Here is an 18,491-nt window from a genome sequence, read left to right on the forward strand (position 1 = left end):
TTGGTGCAGAGTAAAGAAGAACCCTACTCATCCAACATCCCTGCAGGATGGGCCAGATTCTTCTGAAGGCAAGTTAGATCCTGCCTCTCTCAGGGATTGTCCTCATCAGTTCAAGCCCTTCCAAGACGATCCTTTCTGATGGTTCATGGCCTTGCAATGTTCATGAGCTGCAGTGCTGATTTCTGACAAGCAGGGACTTCTCAGACTTCAGCAGAAACGATGCTAACAGCTACAGTGGCTTCTTCAGATAAACTGAAGATAAATGGTAACTTCTGCTATGTGACTGATCTGGGATGCTTGTCCCCCTTAAGAAGACACAAAATCATGCATTTGACCATTTCTATCTCACTGAATACAAAGGAAGACTTGACAAGCTCAGTTGCTTAAGTCTTCATGTCTGTCATCTAAAATCAAATGAATCTGTAGATGCCACTTCTAAAACCAATAGTGTTCATTGGCTCGGCCTGTCAGTGTTCTAAAATACGGTGTAATGCAGCAGATTTTTACCTAGAATGTTCGAATTTTCATTTGAAATCCTGTAGCTTCTTTTCAGCATCTGTCACTGTAAATCTCGGGTACCTCAGGCTTGCATTGCATAATTGGTCTCTAATAAAATTTCCAGTCCTCCATGATATATAAACCTTTTTCTCAATATTTAGTCATGATTCTGTTTCATCCAGAATAGTGTGAGAAAATCTTGGACAGACATTGATTTGGGGATTTTCTTAATTCATTTTCTTCTCTTCAAAGGTTCTCAAGTCCTTCCATAACTTTTAGTGAAATACATTTAGGTGAACAGAAAAGAGATTCTCTAAGGGATGACAAAATCTACTCACCATATTTCATAATTCAAGCTTAAGAAATACTCAGGGGAAAAAATATATATAGAGGCAATACTTCATGTCAGGCCTGGTTTAGATGTGGAACTTGCTGCTACAGAATTGGAATTGCTGAGCTCAAGTAATTAACAAGGTTTAAAGAAACAATTAAGTAGGTAGCAAGACTCTCTTGTTATTCTAATAATTTACAAAAAAATCTGGAAATACTTCCTCATCAAATTATTGTTTTATTAGTAACCAAAAGGAGAACTATGTTAGGTGAAAATTATCTGTTATGCAGATGTTCTGAAACATCTAGCATCAGACACAGTCACAGGAGACAAAATACTTGGCCCCGAGTCTAATTAAGTATGAAAAGACCCTTGTTCCTTCATTGAAATGGGTTTTTTTTTAATATTAGTGTTGTTAGCAAATGAAAGAATTTTACCATATCAGTCTTCCAAGCAGGAGCAGCCAAAGGTTCCCAGTGAAATATCATAATGTTCATACAATGGATCACAAAGGCATTTTTAGTCTGGTACATTTAATTTTTTTTAATCAGGATAATATATTTGGTATTGTGCTCATTTTAAATACTACATTGCTTGTCACACTACATTTGGCAAAAGACCTCTTCAAATATATTTAACAAATTTTTTCCATGAGTAATAACTACATATAAAATATCTTCAATGATTAAAAAATCCTTACGTATTTTCTTCATGTAATACAATATATACATTACGATCTTATAGTTTTAAGGTACATCAAATTTTGGGTTTAAACAAATTCACAGTGTACATTTTACCTCTGTAATAAAAATCTTCACTTTAAAAGTGCCTTGATCTCAAACTCTGTATATGCATTTCCTTTCACTGGGTTTATGGACAGTGAGGGTTTACCATCAATGAGCACTATAGCAGATCCAACTTGTGTATTAAAATGACCAAAAATTAACACTTTTGATTACTGGAAGTGAACATTGACCATCCCTGTTACCTCAGATTCTGACCAACAGATTTCCTGAAGAGTTTCTCTCAGATGGAAGATGCACTTTGAGCAGCATGGCCTCTAGCACAGCCATTCAATGGAGCTGAATCAATTGCCCACTCTTTCAGAAAACCAGGCCCAAAATACTCAGGTGGAACTCCAATTCAGAGGCCAGTCCTGGCTGGCCAAGGGAGGTGGCCAGGAACCATCCAGGAGCCAAAATGCACTGAAGTTACTGTCATGCTGCTTTCCAGCTTGAGGTCACACCAACTGCCTGTGCTCTACTACCTTTGAATCCTCACTTTCCTTCTTCTCCCTCAGAGGAAGAAGCCTCAGAAGTTTCTAAACCCTGAGTTCACTACACCTGAGGCCCACAGGACAAACACTGCTCCCCATACTCCATTTTTGGCTAAACTTTCATGCCAAGCACTTCCTCCAAAGCATGACAAACACGCAGAGGCAGACTGGCCTCAGTGCCCTACCTCCACCTGTCTCCAAGTGATTTCAAAACCCATTCTAAAATATGGGGGTTTTTTTCCCTGAAAATACACAGTGATTCCAGCAAAAATTTTAAAAAAAAGAACTATCAATAAATCCAGCTGGAAACTAATCTAGACCCATTAAAAATCATCTCCAGCCTGAAAGGGAGAGGCAGAAACATTCTAATACATTCCACAGTAAATAAGTTTCACAAAGCTATTTTTAAAGCAATTACTGACAAGTCTTTTAAGTCTTGTTTCACACAAGTCTTTTACAGTTGTGTTATACACCTTGATGTATAATTATGTATAACACCGTGTTATAATTTTTCACAGCCCTTTCACTAATCTCAAAAAAAAGCTTAAAGAGAAGCAGAGATGCCCAATGTAATGTATATTTATAACACTTCCAGAATTAGTGACTGTCCAGAGAGAGAAACACAAATTACTGTTTTAACCAAGGGAAAAATTACATGGAATTCATACTGTTTCTATCTGGAAAGATGGAAACCAGCTGATTGTCCTGCATGGACATTATTACATAACAAACCCCCAGACAGAGCATGGGATATCTCATCTGCAGTTTAACCAAAAGAGACTTTTTATTATTGCAGTGGGCAGGGTAAAACTGTTGGCTTTCCATACCACATGGAGTGAAGATTCTTCATTTAAAGAGTCATAAAGAATACAGCACAAGAACTGAGCTTTCACCAGTGGTAAAAAGGACAAGGGGTGCAAATCCATAGAAGATGAGATTTCATAATTTTTTGCAACAAGATTGTTCTATTTGCTGTTTATATGTCTGAAGCAAATTTAATCATTTAAACAGGTTTAACACAGAGAAACATGGTCCCCCATGCATGACATTCCCAGAATCCAAAGAAAGGTTTGCACCTAACATTTTAGTATCTTCCACTTCAATTAAAAATGTTACATTCAAACCCCTAACCCGCAGTTTGGGAGGTTCAGTTCAAGACATAAAGGCTGGAGAACTTGGGAATTCTGAAACAGATTTGGCATCAAGGGTTAATTATTTTGGATTAAAGAAGGTTTTCTTCCAGCCTCCCAGCCTCAGAATAAGCTTTTCAACAAACTTGGTGAAAAATATTTCTTTCTTAATGCACTAACTTCCACTGGAACCTAGGTATCTTGCAGGATAGTCTAGTGCTGATAGGAATCAGTAGGGAAAAGTACAACACAGTGCTCAGAGTGTCCTAATATCTATCTCTATATGGAAATGTTCATAAGTTTATTTTAATATCCCACACATTTTTAAGAAAGGCAGGTAGCTTTTTTTTTTTTTTGCTAGTTGGGAATACTGGAAAAATTCAGTATATTTTGATATATATAAAAGCCTGGATTCTTCTCTTTTGCTTCACTAAAATATATGTAAGAATGCTTCCAAAAGGAAATTTGCAAAAAATAAACAGTTAACATATGAAAAGTTTAGATCTATGCTTTTAATCTTTCTTGACTGGGCTTATCAAGATTCCACTGGAATTCTAAGAGGTGAATTGAGTATTTAAATTATCTCAGATCAACTATTCTTCAGCAGGTAAAGAATAAATATCTTTACTGAAGTGGTATGGCCTCTAAACTGTAGACCTAGAGGATTTGCCACTGTGTTTTTTCAATAAAGAATTGGAATGATTTAATTTCTGAATCTTTTTTGGAAATGTAAGCTAGATTTGAGGAAAACAGAAATATGGCTTTAAGTGAATTGTTAACATTCTGTTGCGTATCTTATTTCGGTTATCTCTTGCTTTCGTCTTCCTTAGAGTCAAGTGACAGTTTTTCCCCAAGCTTCCGTATAAGTTCCGCCAGATCTTCAGAATTCTGAGATTTTTCCTCAAGGAGCTCATACCGGAGACTTGAGATGTCCTGTTTAATTTCCTTCAATTCACCTGTAACAGATTTTAAAATATCACAATAATAAGATACAAAAAAACCCCAGCACATCCAAATATCTCACAATTATCATGTTTTTTCTCTGTATTTCGTTGTTGAAACAGAAGCAGATATTCTGCTGCCCACTGGTGAATCATAGGATAGTCTGAGTTGGAACGGACCCACAATGATCAATGAGTCCATCTTTTAAGTGAATGGCCCACACAGGAATTAAACTCAAAATCTTGATGTTAGCACCATGCTCTGACCAGCTGAGCTAACCTCAGTGGAATGCTGTCTTGGGGATAGGAATATAAAGATGCAGTTCAGGAAGCAAACAAATCTGAAGGCAAAAGTGTGAGAGACCACGAGTTCAAGAAACTCACATGATCTATTCAATGGAAGATGCTGTTCTGCTGCAAGAGAGACTGCAGAATCATAATCACGGAATCATTTTGGTTGGAAAAGACCTCTAAGATCACTGAATCCAATCATTAATCCAGCACTGCCCAGCCCACCAGACCCTTAAGGAACTGGATGATCTTTAAAGGCCCTTCCAAAACAAACTATTCTATGATTCTATTATTACTAGACATAGCAACATGTTTTAAAGCTTGTCAGATCAGTGATAGTTTCTGATGGGAGAGAAGAGACAGAAATCCCATCTCCTCTTCCATAGCATGCTAATCTTACCTCTTGCACCTGTAAACATGTCAAGTGGATTATGTATTTTGGAAATATGTAACCACTTTAGTTTGGTTTGATTCTCTGATGAAACATACAATTCATCAACATACTCACCTTCATTGACTTCATCACTTTCCTTATCTATCTGAGCTTTCAACACATATCTTTTAATAAGACGCTTCATTATTTTCTGCAGAGAAGAAAGAAAGAAAGAAAGGAAAGAAAGAGTTTTCTTAGTTGGACTAGCATTGTTATGACATTTCAAAATAAGCGCTCTTGTCCTGGTTCCAGCTGGGACAGAGTTCATTTTCCTCTTAGTGGCTGGTAGAGTGTGAGTTTTGGGTTAGTATGAGAACAGTATTGATAATACACTGTTGTTTTAGTTGTTGCTGAGCAGTGATTACCCAAAGGTGAGGACCTTTCAATGCCTCAGGCTCTGCTACTGAGCACACGAAGCTGGGAGGGAGAATGGTTGGGACAGCTGAACCAAGCTGGTCAGAGGAATATTTCATACCATAGAGCATCATGCTCAGTATAGAAACTGGGGGAGGCTTGACCTTGAGGGGTGATCACAGCTCCTCTATCTCTCCTTTTCATTACTACTGCTACTACCACAACTACTATTTTTAATATTTTTGCTTTATTTACATTAGTGAAATATTATTATCTCAACTCACAAGTTTCACCTTTTATGATTTTCCCGCTCATCTCATGCAGTTGGAAGGGGCAGTGTGGGGACAGTGAGTAAGCAACTGTGTGGTACTTAGTTGACAGATGGGGTTAAATTATGACACCTCTGTTACCTTCTGTTGCATTCAGATACTTCAGTGAAGGACTTGACAGATTAAAGAAATTGAATGCAAAAATCTCTGATTCATCTAGAGGTGATATTTAACCTTTATGATTCTGCATATATATATATATATATATATACTTGAAAATTAGAGAACTAAAGACAATCTTATTAATGTTATAATTCACAAGCCTTAACCTACTACTGGAGCTTGTAAGAACTATTAATACAGTTGCACCTTTGATCTCGAAGTAGATGAAGCCATCTGGCCTTTATTGCTACCCAAAGATGATAATGACCCTGCTTAGCAGTGCTAATTGCTAAACCTATTTTGATATATTTGCTAGGTTATGTTTTCCCAGTGTAGGGATTGCTTAGAGAAAATGGGATCCAAAATTCTAAGTCACTTAAGTATCTCAGTTGGGACTCATCTAATCAAAGACTTTCTAATGTAAATACATGTATCTGTCACCTTTATTTCCTTCTATGGATAAAATGAACAAACCTGAGAGCACAGTTCATCTGAGACAACTAAAATTGATCAAATAGCTTACACCATGAGGATGACCAACCTCTCTGCTAATAATAAGAGGAACCTAGGCCAGCCAATTTATTGTAAATGTTACCTTTCAAGGAAAAAATTAATTCTGGCCCTGATTCTCTCATTAGTTCAAAATACTTTAAAAAGAACAAGGTATCCAAGTAGGTTCTAGGATATGTTTTTCTGCCTTTGGGTTCAATATTTTCATAGGGGGTAGATCCTGACAACAAAATACTTTTTCTTTTCCATTTTAAGATATAAAACATTCATAGATTTATATGTCTGCTTTTGTCTTCACAATAACAGAGCTGACCAGAGCTGGTTTTGAGGTGAGTCATCCCAGATTAGTGGTCCCAGGCCATCACTACAGTCACGCTTGCAAAGTCAGCAGCTGTACTGTTTATTATAATAATCCAAGAATGTTTCAAATACGAAGCCACACTACATGTTTATGGGGTAGATTTTTAATCTTAGTATCTACCCCTGCATCATAATGAAATTGGCTGTGAAAAAGTCAGCAAGTTTTTGGAACAGGTTCGTGTAGACACTGCATAACACAAAAGTGGAGCAGAGCTAGCCTGCCCAAGGGAAAATCTCCTTTTCTGTCTTGTGGTCAATAAAGCATACTTGTTTTCCATACCCTTTTTCATTCATATTGTCTTTTTATATTGCCCAGGCAGTTATTGCTTCTTCCTTTTTACCCACTTTGTAGTATTACAAGAAGGAAAAAAGCAGTTTCTAGACCAGAATAGCAGATATTTATGTGGACTGTGTTGGGTCTCTTTATACTTAACTGCACAAAGGCTCACTGCAGTTGTTTAGGAGGCAAAGGAAAAGCAGACTGCATTGATAGGATAAAGGCTGACAGATACTTGCAGTGCTTACGGCATTTGTTATGTAAAGGTGTGCCACAATAAGCTGATCTGCCTCAGCAAAAGGAATGGGAAGATTTGGGGTTTATTTTTGGTTTTCTCAATTCACATTGCGCAGCTGAGGACTCAACTCTAAAATCAAAAACATTTTTCTAAAACACATTAATGTATTGCACTATAAGGGTACCATTAAAGAAACAAAGAGGAGAGAAAAACACCCTTAAATTGTGCAGCAAATACCTAAACCATTTCGTTTATTTCTGATATATACAAGGTCTGTGTATTTATTCTTAACTCATGTTGTTTAGCACAAATTCAAAACTGTCCTCATGCCATCAGTCTGCCAGTTCTACTACTTCTTGATTTTACTTAAAAATAAACTGGTTTTTACCTGGTATTGTCTTGGAGGATTGTTTAAACTGTTTAAGTGGATTTCATCTGAGCTTCTTATACTCGATTGCTTCCTTTGACCAAGCTGAAATGGAAACATTATTTATAGTACAAAATAAATAGAAGATCAATATGTATATCTCATGTATATATCCTATGACAGAAAACCTAAGGCATCACAAAATGGTGAACTAGGACTAAAGCTGAATGACTGGGCTGCAGTAAGAGTGAACAGAAACTGTAAAACAAGTGGTATTACTTCAGATAAAGATCAGGGCCAGTTCAAGAAGTAGTAGGGCTAGAAATACAGATCATGATGGATCTGGATGAGGAATAAGCGGGACTGCCACTAAAAACTCAGTTCCCTGAAATTATTCATGATCTAACAAAATTTTTTACTGTTTCAAAAGGTGGTACTATCAGTGCAGTTTCTCATATCCTGTGGGATCATTTTGTACTTCCATTGAGCCTCCTCTCTGTGTTGCATCCTAATATATGGAGCATCTACTGATAAGCAGACTGGGGCACTTTGAAGCCTGTTAAATACTCTGTGGGATATGCTGGGATATAATTTGTTGGGGACAAAAGTAGTGCAGGATTTGACGCTTACACAGCTGTACACTGGGAATAATTTAAAGACTGCTAGGTTTTGTTTAACATTCCATAGAATCACAGAATGGTTTGTCTTGGAAAGGACATCTAAAAACAGGTAGTCCAATGCCCCTGCCATTGGCAGGGACACCTTCTGTTAGATCAGGCTTGTATGTTGCTACAAAAATTGATTATATCTATTGTTAAAATATATTCATTAGCAATTAATATAAAGTATATACTGAATTTGGGAATTTTATTGTTCTTTAGAAGGATTCCCAAGTCTATTTGCCCATACTTTAAAAAAACCCCATTATTTATCTATTCATACTATGTTCATTTGACTAGCAAAACTAATGATAGAAGATAAATAGTGTAAAACATATAAAGCAATTAATATTTCTCTTATATATTAATCAACATGTGGATGGAAATTAATGATGTATACAAAGGGCAAGTTACTCTTTCTTCAAGCTTGAATAAAGCCACTTCAGATATTCTGAATATATATTAAAAAACATAATCTTATCAAAATGTTTTAATTTAAACTACATATCTGATTTATAATAAATAATGGCTAGTGAGCTTACACAATCACTATGTAATCACTAAGTTTTTCAGGATTTTAGAAGTGATTATACTCTCTTGGGCTTCATGTATAATGCTGGGTTAAAAGAGGAAAACAATCTTCCTGCTATTTCAACTACTGGATTTCTCATGCACCATTTTTGGAAATAATATAGTAGAATAAGAGTAAGACCATGCTTTCTCTGCAGCAGCAGAAGAAAGTTGCCTTGGGTATTTACTATGTATTTTACTACATGTTTTAAAAGCAATGTGTCATGCCGGTTACCAGTTTCAAACTTATGTTACGTTGGTTAACCTCAAAAGTTAATCCATCGCTTAACTGCAATTTGATTTTCACTTGAAATAGCAAAATTGGTAATATGTGGTGAGATGAGTTATGACACTGCAAACTTGTAACACCAAGCTCACTGTAATGCCTTTATCTTAACATTCACCCTCCAGCACATTTCTTAAGATAATAATGTACTTTTAATTAGCTACAGAGTGCACCTTGAAAGCTGGCAAGTAAATCAGAAGTTGTGTAACTTCATTAGATCTTCTTATGTGTACCAGAAACAAGAGCTACTGTAAATTGCTGAATGACCACTTGGTGGCAGAGACTGCCAAGATTTCATTATAACATCTAATAACATTTTTTAACTCTCTTTAAGCTCTCTTTAAACTCTCTTTAAGCTTTCTGCCTATGGCTTTTTTCTTTCTCCAAAATTATTACTCGAGTACACTCAGCCTGTCACATTGACCTAGAATTTGTATTTTTAAGTTAACATTTATTGAACATGAGTAACCAGAGGGGAAATGATGTAATGAAATAAAACAAATCCCAACAAAAATAACTCTTCTCCTAGAATGTTGTGTGAAATATGAAATGCAGGATACATGGATCATTGCTCTTCGAAAACACCTTCATCTTTAAACTTGCCTCTCATTTTGTTATTTTCTTGTGTTACTTAAAATTCAATGCGATCAGAATAGTAATTAAATTATGGTAGCTGTTTTGTTGTGAACAATATTGATGTCTTGAATCAGAAGCTGCTATCTCCTTTCAATTCCAAAAAATTGTACTTTCTTGGATCAGAAGGGAGGGTTCCCAGAAAGTGACTCAGTTTGTGCTCCTATAACCAGATATCATTCGTGAAAATTTCAGAAACACTGTTTTACACTAGGACGGTTAAAGTTAACATATTTTTCTTGTTTGAATGAGAGCTTAAAGCTACTTGAATAAATATTTATCCCTTACTTCTTTTTTGTAGGGCCATGTTTAAAGAACAAAATTTAAATGTATCATCTCTCACTGCTGATTTTTAGCTCAGGAAGAAGAACAAGTTCTGTGGCACTTGAACAATAAACTTTTTCAATCTCAAGGCAATTTTTAAATTTAGAATTGAAGTCAAAGTAGTTTTGGGTTTGGTTGGTTGTTTTTGTTTTTGTTTTTTTTTTAAACTCTCCTTTGTCTCCATTTCTTTCTGCCTTTTATTGGTTTGAGTTTCTCACTCGATGTTTAAAATGCCAATCCTAGCCTGAAACAAGAAATCTATCAGTTTTAATCAACAGACTGAAAGAAAACATCTTCAGTCTTTATTACTGTATTTAGATATGTCTCAGGAAAGTAATTTCTGATGTACTTCACTTCAAACACATCTATGTAAATTACTTGCTGTTTAGCACTGACAGCATCTGGCTTCATTTTCTGCTAGCAATAATAGCAGAGCTGGATCTAGGAGTAGAATTTCCTTCCTTCCCACCCTAATGCTTGTCTTCACACTCACTCCAAAGCTGCTGCTGCTTTTGCACTGAGAAGATTGAGGCTCTGCAGCAGAACAACCCACAGGCTGGGTCTGAATCAGTAAACTCAAGTGTGTGTTAACGTTATTAGGCACTGCAATGCAATTTTACTGTCCTCCCATGTAGGACATACACCAGAACAACCTTCTATCTTCCTAGGCACAGTTTGGAACAACTGAAATGGTTTCCTATTTTGTGAGGAAAACTGCCTGAATAGGGCAGTCATTCCTGAATTGGCCTCAATACCCGGATAAGTTACCCACATTTTATTAGCACAAACACAGCCATCAAGTCCTGGGTCTGGTCTTGCCAAATCTTTCCTTATCTTTCCACAGCTCATTTTATTTATAGCAGCTCCCTGCACAGGTAGCTCCTTGCTCAGCAGTCACAGCAGCATCAACCTGCTCAGCACTAAATGAATCAAAAGTCAGAATCCCAAAAGCCTGAGAGTGCCACTGAGAAGATGCCATGACAGCCTCAACAACGAATCGTCAAAAATGGATCAAAAGGTAACACAAAACCACTTTAGCTACTCATTGGAAGTTTACAGGATGGCAGCATCTCAGACAAAGTCAGCTCCACAGCATTTGGCAGCCCAAAAGCTAAATAAAAATGTAATTATCTCCCAGAGCCTGCTGCAAAACCTGAGAAATGAATAAATACGACTCAGACGCTTTGTGTTTTTCAAGGTAAAAGCTTTTTCTTTTTTTTTTTTTTTTTAATTTGATTTGCAGTTTTACAGCTGCTTTGGCTGGGGAGTAAGCACATTTCATTCAGGATTAGTTATACTAAAATCTGTACTGAGTGTAATGCATTAATATTTGAAGACTTTAAATTAATTCAGTGTTAGGAAGGAATCTGATAAACAACATTTGCATCCCTACAGCTCTTTCAGAGGGACTCCTGTAAAAGCTGACAAACCTGCTACTGTTTCATGTAGAACTGGTAATTATCACACTTTGCACCTTTCTAGAAACATGCTAGAAAACATGAATTTCTAGGTTTGAATGGAATGACAAAAATACATCTTCTTTTCTTAGGCTGTATAAATGGGACTTACAACAGTACCTGTTTAATGGGAACATAAATTTCATGCTAAAATGTCATAAACAAGCTTAAAACCTACTTATCTGCTTTTCAAATTCACAGAGTAAGTGAATTAGGAAAAGAACCATTTGCTGTTTTCCACCACCACTCAATTTTAAGTTTATATGTATATCCTCAAATGCACAATATTTTAGTGATGACTTTACCACTCACAGAGGTTTTAAAATCAGGTTGCATCAGGCAGTCTGATGAAAAGTTCTGCAAATGTCAGATTCATTAAAAACCTCAGCAAATGCAGTATCATTTCTTTCAGGTCTTAAATACATTAGGATTAGGTTTCTCAAATAAAATGAAGTGAGATCTGTGAAACAGTAGAAAAATTACTGGTAGTAGGGATGAGACAGTTGAACTTAGTAACAGTTTGGACTTTGGTGACAGTGTATTGGCGATTGAGGGAGAGACAGGAAGACTGATTCATGATCAGAATTCGATTTTACTCAGGTTTTTTAAGAATTTATATACCATTTCAGTAAGGTTAATAATTTCTACTACAATAATTACGTTAAAAGATCATACAAGCAACTTATGCATTTTACAACATCTTTATCATAGGGGGTTGATTGAATCTCTTCTTTTAAGCAGGTTTACTCCCATCTTTTCATAAGCTCAAAGTTCTGTTTGTCCTTACCATGGCATCCTAGTCACCAGACTAGCTATGCTAATTAAGTCTGTCTTACTCTCAGTCTCATGTATTCCCACAACAGTGCTTTTAATACTCATATTTGTTTTCACAAACTGTATAAACTTACCCCGAGGCACAGGATTTTTCCCTAAAACTCCATTTTTTTCTTTCTACGATTGTGAGCATTTTTTCTCTTTTACTCTTCAACTAGTAAGTGTGAAAATGTGCTGGTCACACTGGTGACAGAGAACTGATAGATGACCATAAATTCTTTACTGGTCCCTAGTCTAATGGCTACATAATGGCTAATGACTAATACTACAGACTCAAGAACTCCAAACTTTGAACAGGCCTCTGCTCAGACCACAGCCTATTTTAATAAAGATCCTTCCACATTTAAAAGTCCATTGAAGAAAATTATGTTTTGCCACCATGACAAATCTTAACTTACTTTTTTTCTTTTGGCGTATGTTAGCACATGCTCACCTTTCTACTCACTACATCTGATCAGCTGCCTTGCACAACTCTTCTTTCCTAGCACATCATAATAGTGCTAGAATAGTGCCAGTCTTTACTTCTCCAATACCACCTAACATTCCATGTTCTTCTAAAGCAATTGATTTGATTTATACCAAGACAGTGCAGGAAAAATACACCGACTACAAACTCTTAAAGCAAGTCCAATGAATCAAATCAAGTGCTTTTTACTGAAGCCGTGTAAGTAAAACAGGTAACAAAATATTTTACAATAAAAGCAAGGGGCATTTTCAGTGGAAGCAGAGACAGGCTACCAAGGGGAAACTTCGAAACTGCCCAGGCATGTGAGGGTGGCATTAGGAAAGGCAAAGCTTGTCTTCAGCTGACGTCTGCAAGGGCAGTAAGCACTTCTATTGGTACAACAGCAATGCAAGGCAGAATAAGGAAAATGCAGGCCTATTGATCAGTGGGGAAGGGGATATAAGTGAAAGTTGGATGAAGGTAAGAATGAGGGACTTGATGTCTTTTTTTGCCTCAGGCTTCATTGACAGTCTCTCAGACCTCTGTGCTTAGTGAAGGAATTTGAGGAGACAGGAAGAACTTGACCCAGGCAAGTCCAGAGTGCTACATCCACAGGTAGGTAACATCTGAGAGAGCTGATGCACCCCTTGCAAATGTGCTATCATCTCTGAAAGACCACGAGTATTGAGAGAGGTCCCCAAAAGCTGGAGAAAGGCAAATGTCAGATCCATCTTCAAAAAAGGTCAAAATTATGATCTGAGCAAGCCTGGGCCACTCAACCTCCCTTAAATAACTGGCAAAATAATAGAATGAAAAATGGAACTTCTTGGAGCACATGCAAGAACAGATGGTGACTGGAAAATGCAGGTGTGTATTTATGAAAAGTAAAATCTGTCTGACCATCTAGATGCTAAAATGACTTGCAGATAAGGGGAAAGCAGGAAACGTTACTGGACCTGAACTTTAGCAGAGATCTTAACACTTCTATTCTATTCTATTCTATTCTATTCTATTCTATTCTATTCTATTCTATTCTATTCTATTCTATTCTATTCTATTCTATTCTATTCCATTCCATTCCATTCCATTCCATTCCATTCCATTCCATTCCATTCCATTCCATTCTACTCTATTCTACTCTCCCCCATTAGTGTCTGACTTCAGTATGAATTAAGCATGTTGGGAAATTAATGAGTAAAGCAGGACAATACTAAAAATGAAGTTAAAATTCACTTTATCTTCTAAAATTAGCAGTCAGTATATATATGATATAATTACCTTGTTCATCTCTGCATCTTCCTGAAAGCTCTTCTTTTGGCACAAAAATGGTTTAGAAATACATTTTTTGATTCTGATTAGGAGATACAGCAAAGATTTTGGGCTTGGCACTAAGTTGAAGGGTACTGGAAGAGTTCTCCCTTCTTCAAAGTAAGAAAACCAAAGTTTAGCCCTTGCAAATTTCCATTCTACATCAGCATCATCCTGTAAAACAGAAACAAGCAGTTAAGGTACTGTTAATACCACTTTGACTATTGAGCATGCTCTAGCTATATTTTATGTGTGTTTTAAGTGTAATTGGTGAAGTAAATCTCAAAGAGATCAAGATCTATGAAAACCAAAACGTCAATGAATGGAATTGTTCTCCTTAATCCATTTAAAATAATGCAATTGCAGAAGAACAGAATGGATTTAACTTAAGCAGTGTTTATTCCAGAGTGAGTGCTAATAGCCTGCAATACAGGATCACAATGACAGACTCTATTACTAGTCTACAGACTCCGTAACTTTCAACATGAAGTTAAAAAAGATGAGGTGATTCTTACCTAATTCCTTCCATTTGCTGGAATATATGATTAAACCAGGTATACTATCATCACCATGGTTTATGTTTATCATTTACGATCACCAAAACACTCACTTTATTTCTCCCTGTAAAGTTTAAGAGGGTTTTCTGCAGAAAGGACTGACATCAGTTCAAGGTCATGACTCAATATTGCTGCACCTGTTTCTAGAAGCTGCTTTGCCCCGTCACTGTATTTTTAATGCTCCAAACCTGACAGATTTGCCCTGTGGCCCCCTGATCTAGAAGAATGTGAACCTCCCTAGACAATGTATTGTTCTTGCTCTAGCTTGGCAATACTACGGCCCCCAGTCAGCGCCCAGAATGTGGGACCAAAGTGGAGTCAAACCTGAGTTTGCTGCTTTGGCAGGAGCATCCCCTAGGAAAGCCTGGGATGGCCCAGCTCCTGGAGATCTGCTTACTTTTTTCCTAAGCAGTGATAATGATTTAGCCCTCTGTTTCCCATGGAATGCAAAAGGTCATGCTGGAATTCAGTAGCCCTGCTGATTACTTTGCCAAGTAAAGTTTTGTTCACTGCAGAGGTCTAGAACAACACTTTGTTTCAATGAAAGAAGAACACAGCATGTTGGAGACCTGCCTGCAACGTCGAGGCACAGGAAACAGAACATCCTTGATGCAAGAAGGACACTAATCAAGTAATTCCAAATGAGGCAAATGAAAGATTCACAAAGTCACACCATGTAGCCCATACTCTTCAGGAACATAACACAGTTCACCAGTAGTTTCTTATTCCATTCTGGTTCTTACTATTGCCAACACATGCAGCCAACTAATTGCCAGGTATTTTATAATAAAAATGAACATTGGGATGAATATTTCCTTCTAAAATATTCCAAAAGCTTATGTGGTACTTGTCTTAAATCAGATGTCAACAAGAAAATTTTCCAGGAGCCTGAGACAATTAGTTGTAACAGTAAATAGGGTGATATTTTATCATAAATGGACTTTTTACCTCTATTTCCTGGAATGAACTGTTGATCATTGCGATAAGCATGTTCAGTAAGACGATGACCATGGTAACATTATAGACTCCATAAAGAACATAACCAATATTTTCAATAAATTTGTGTTTATAATTGATAACAACTGATTTAACTTCTGAGAGTCCAAATATAGCCCAGAACAATGTTTTGAAACTTTCTTCAACACTAAAAGGAGAAATTGGACACATGCATATGTTACTGAAGAAAAGCTGTATATTCTTATTGTAGAAACTACCAGTTAGCATTTTCATAGAGTGTACAAATTTTTCCATTATCATAATGTAGAACTCCACCCCAGTGCATAAAAGTAGACTGCCTAATTTCATGGGTACAGGCTGTTTCATAACACAAAAATCCTAATGCTTAGGACTGACAAAAAAAAAATCTGATTCATATCAGATGGTTTTAGGAATCATATATCCATCCTCAAAAGGATATTACAATGATTCACTTGTTAACTATTTTAATCTACATGCTATAAGCTTCCTGGTAATATGAAAATAAATTTTAAAAATAAGTAACCTGTAAATTATTTAAATCGCACCATTAGCTCACTTACTGGGAATTATTTTACCATCAATATGACAAACATCCTGAAACAATGAAGAAAATAGGGTATCTAAAGGCAAATCATCAATTTTCAAAAAAATTAGTCTTATGGCCCATAACCTTCCAGTTGAGCTTTTACTATTCCACATTTCCAGCGTAAAACCATGGTGTGGGAATATGGATTTTTTTTTTCAGGTTAGTTAATACATGTATTTCATCCTAATCAGTTTATAAATAAACTGATTAGGATGAAATACATGTATTTAAATTAATACATGTATTTCCAGCCCTCTGGGGTACTTTTTCCTATCTCCATCTGTTTAAAGACCTATTTTCTCTTACTTTGATAGAGATCTCAGCTCGCCACAACCAAAAATATAGCAGCATTGCAAAGAACATTTAGTATTTTATTGAGTTATTGTTAAGAAAATAAAGGTTGCAGTTAAATCAGTTGTACTTACGTGGTGAACGCTTCATTTTGTTTTGCCCCCAGATAGTAGGAATAGAGATTAAACATGCCTATCATGAAAGCCACAAACACCATGATAAATATCACCATAAACTTGAAGATGTCCTTCACGGTTCTCCCGAGTGATATCTGCAGTGGCCCAAAGCTTTCATTGGCTGGTAGGATGTAGGCTATCCGTGAGAAACTCAACACCACTGCAATTGCATACAGCCCCTCAGAAATGATCTGAGGATCGGACGGATCCCAGTTTATTCTGGCTGGAAACAAAAATTGAGAATTCCTGTCAGTATAATGTGCTTATCCATGGGAGGTCTTTCAGGACCATTTGCTGCCAGTGCTCTGCCTAATGTAGCCCAGGTTACAACTGGTCTTCTTTGCTGCACAGGCCCATTGCTGGCTCATGTTCAACCTGCTGTCCATCAAGTTACGTTTGCTAGCATATGAGAAAACCTGGCATTAAATATTCACTGTTAATATTATCCATACACAGATGGTCTCCAAGCAGAATTCAGTGTACATGTATACATGAAAAAATGCCTTAACTAGTTGCTTTTAGGACTTCTGTGAAATTTATAACTTTCCAGTAGAATTTATAGGACTACAATTTAATGTGTTTCAGAATATATACATTTTAATTGCTCTGCTTTTCTACAGTCTGGAAAATGCAAAAATGCAATCTTTTCAGAAATAGTATCTGAACAACAGAATAGAGACAGAAACTGATGTAATTCAGTATCTAGAGAAAAATATCTAATAATGGTAAGAGAGATGTGGTGGTGTTGAGAGTGAACACAAGTCAACAGTGCTTAATTTTTTCTCATTTGGGCAAAATATCTTCTAAGACTTCCCAAATATACCAGACAAGTTTATTAACATTCTTATCTCTTACTGGTAAAGAGAGTGGATTGAGAAATATTAAAGAAATATAATAGAGTCTCTGAGCAAATCATACATAAAGGATATATTGGCTTTGCTGCCAAAGCAGGTTTAAGAACTTCCTGCATCTCATTGCTCAGTTCTGTCCCTGCATTACAGTACACTCCGTTCATGGTTACACCACCACAGACTGATTTGCAGGACATTATTGTGTAATTGAACAGATTAAAATGACTGAGAAAAGAGGTGGGTGACAGTGAGTTTATTTTGATATTAGATGATTTCAGTGCTGTCTAGAAGAGCCTACAAAAAGATGAACAAACACAGCCAGGGGGAACTATGATCCAATAGCAGAATCATAGAATCAGAATCATAGAATCATGAAATATGCTGAGTCAGAAGGGACCCATGAGGATCATCAAGTCCAGCTCCTGGCCCTGCACAGCACCATCTCCAGGAGTCACACCAGGTGCCTGAGAGCATTGTCCAAATGCTTCTTAATCTCAGACAGCTTGGTGTTGTGACCACAGCCCTGGGGAGCCTCTTCCAGTGCCCAAACACCCTCTGGGCAAAGAACCTTTTCCTGATATCCAACCTGAACCTCCCCTGACACAGCTTCGGGCCACTCCCTCAAGTTCTGTCACTGGTCACTGCAGAAAGAGATCAGTGCCTGCCCCTCCTCTTCCCTTCACAAGGAAGCTGCAGACTGCAATGAGGTCTCCCCTCAGCCTCCTCTCCTCTCCAGGCTGAGCAGACCAAGTGACATCAGCTGCTTCTCGCATGACTTCCCCTCAAGGCCCTTCATCATCTTTGTTGCTCTCCTTTGGACACTCTTCAATACTTTAATGTCTTTTTTATATTGTGGCACCCAGAACTGCCCCCAGCACTGGAGGTGAGGCTGCCCCAGCTCACAGCAGAGCAGGACAATCTGCTCCCTTGCCTGGCTGGTGATGCTGAGCCTGATGCCCCCCAGGACAGGGTTGGCCCTCCTGGCTGCCAGGGCACTTCTGGCTCATGTTCAGTTTTCCATAGGGATAAGAAAGAGAAGGAGTGAGAATTTTTTCAGTACTAGATTGTGAACGTATGGTATTGGAGACTTATTAAAAGA

At 37.1% G+C, this 18,491-nt stretch overlaps 1 protein-coding gene across 1 annotated transcript in view; it reads right to left on the minus strand.

Moving 5' to 3' along the window:
* Positions 1–894: 894 nt before the first annotated feature.
* The window catches only part of TRPC6 (transient receptor potential cation channel subfamily C member 6), a 78,004-nt gene continuing 60,407 nt past the window's right edge, over positions 895–18,491 (minus strand). The window contains exons 7-12 of the mRNA XM_066175736.1: positions 16,500–16,764; positions 15,459–15,654; positions 13,924–14,127; positions 7,459–7,542; positions 4,976–5,051; positions 895–4,191 (exon numbers count right to left, since the gene is read on the minus strand). Coding sequence (XP_066031833.1) covers positions 4,040–4,191; positions 4,976–5,051; positions 7,459–7,542; positions 13,924–14,127; positions 15,459–15,654; positions 16,500–16,764 — 977 coding nt within the window. The 3' untranslated portion in view covers positions 895–4,039. The remainder of the gene's footprint in view (positions 4,192–4,975; positions 5,052–7,458; positions 7,543–13,923; positions 14,128–15,458; positions 15,655–16,499; positions 16,765–18,491) is intronic.

The sequence above is a fragment of the Chamaea fasciata genome, unplaced genomic scaffold (genome assembly GCF_029207755.1).
Source record: "Chamaea fasciata isolate MVZ Bird 193981 ecotype frontalis unplaced genomic scaffold, bChaFas1.0.hap1 SCAF_2, whole genome shotgun sequence".
Lineage (NCBI taxonomy): Eukaryota > Metazoa > Chordata > Aves > Passeriformes > Sylviidae > Chamaea > Chamaea fasciata.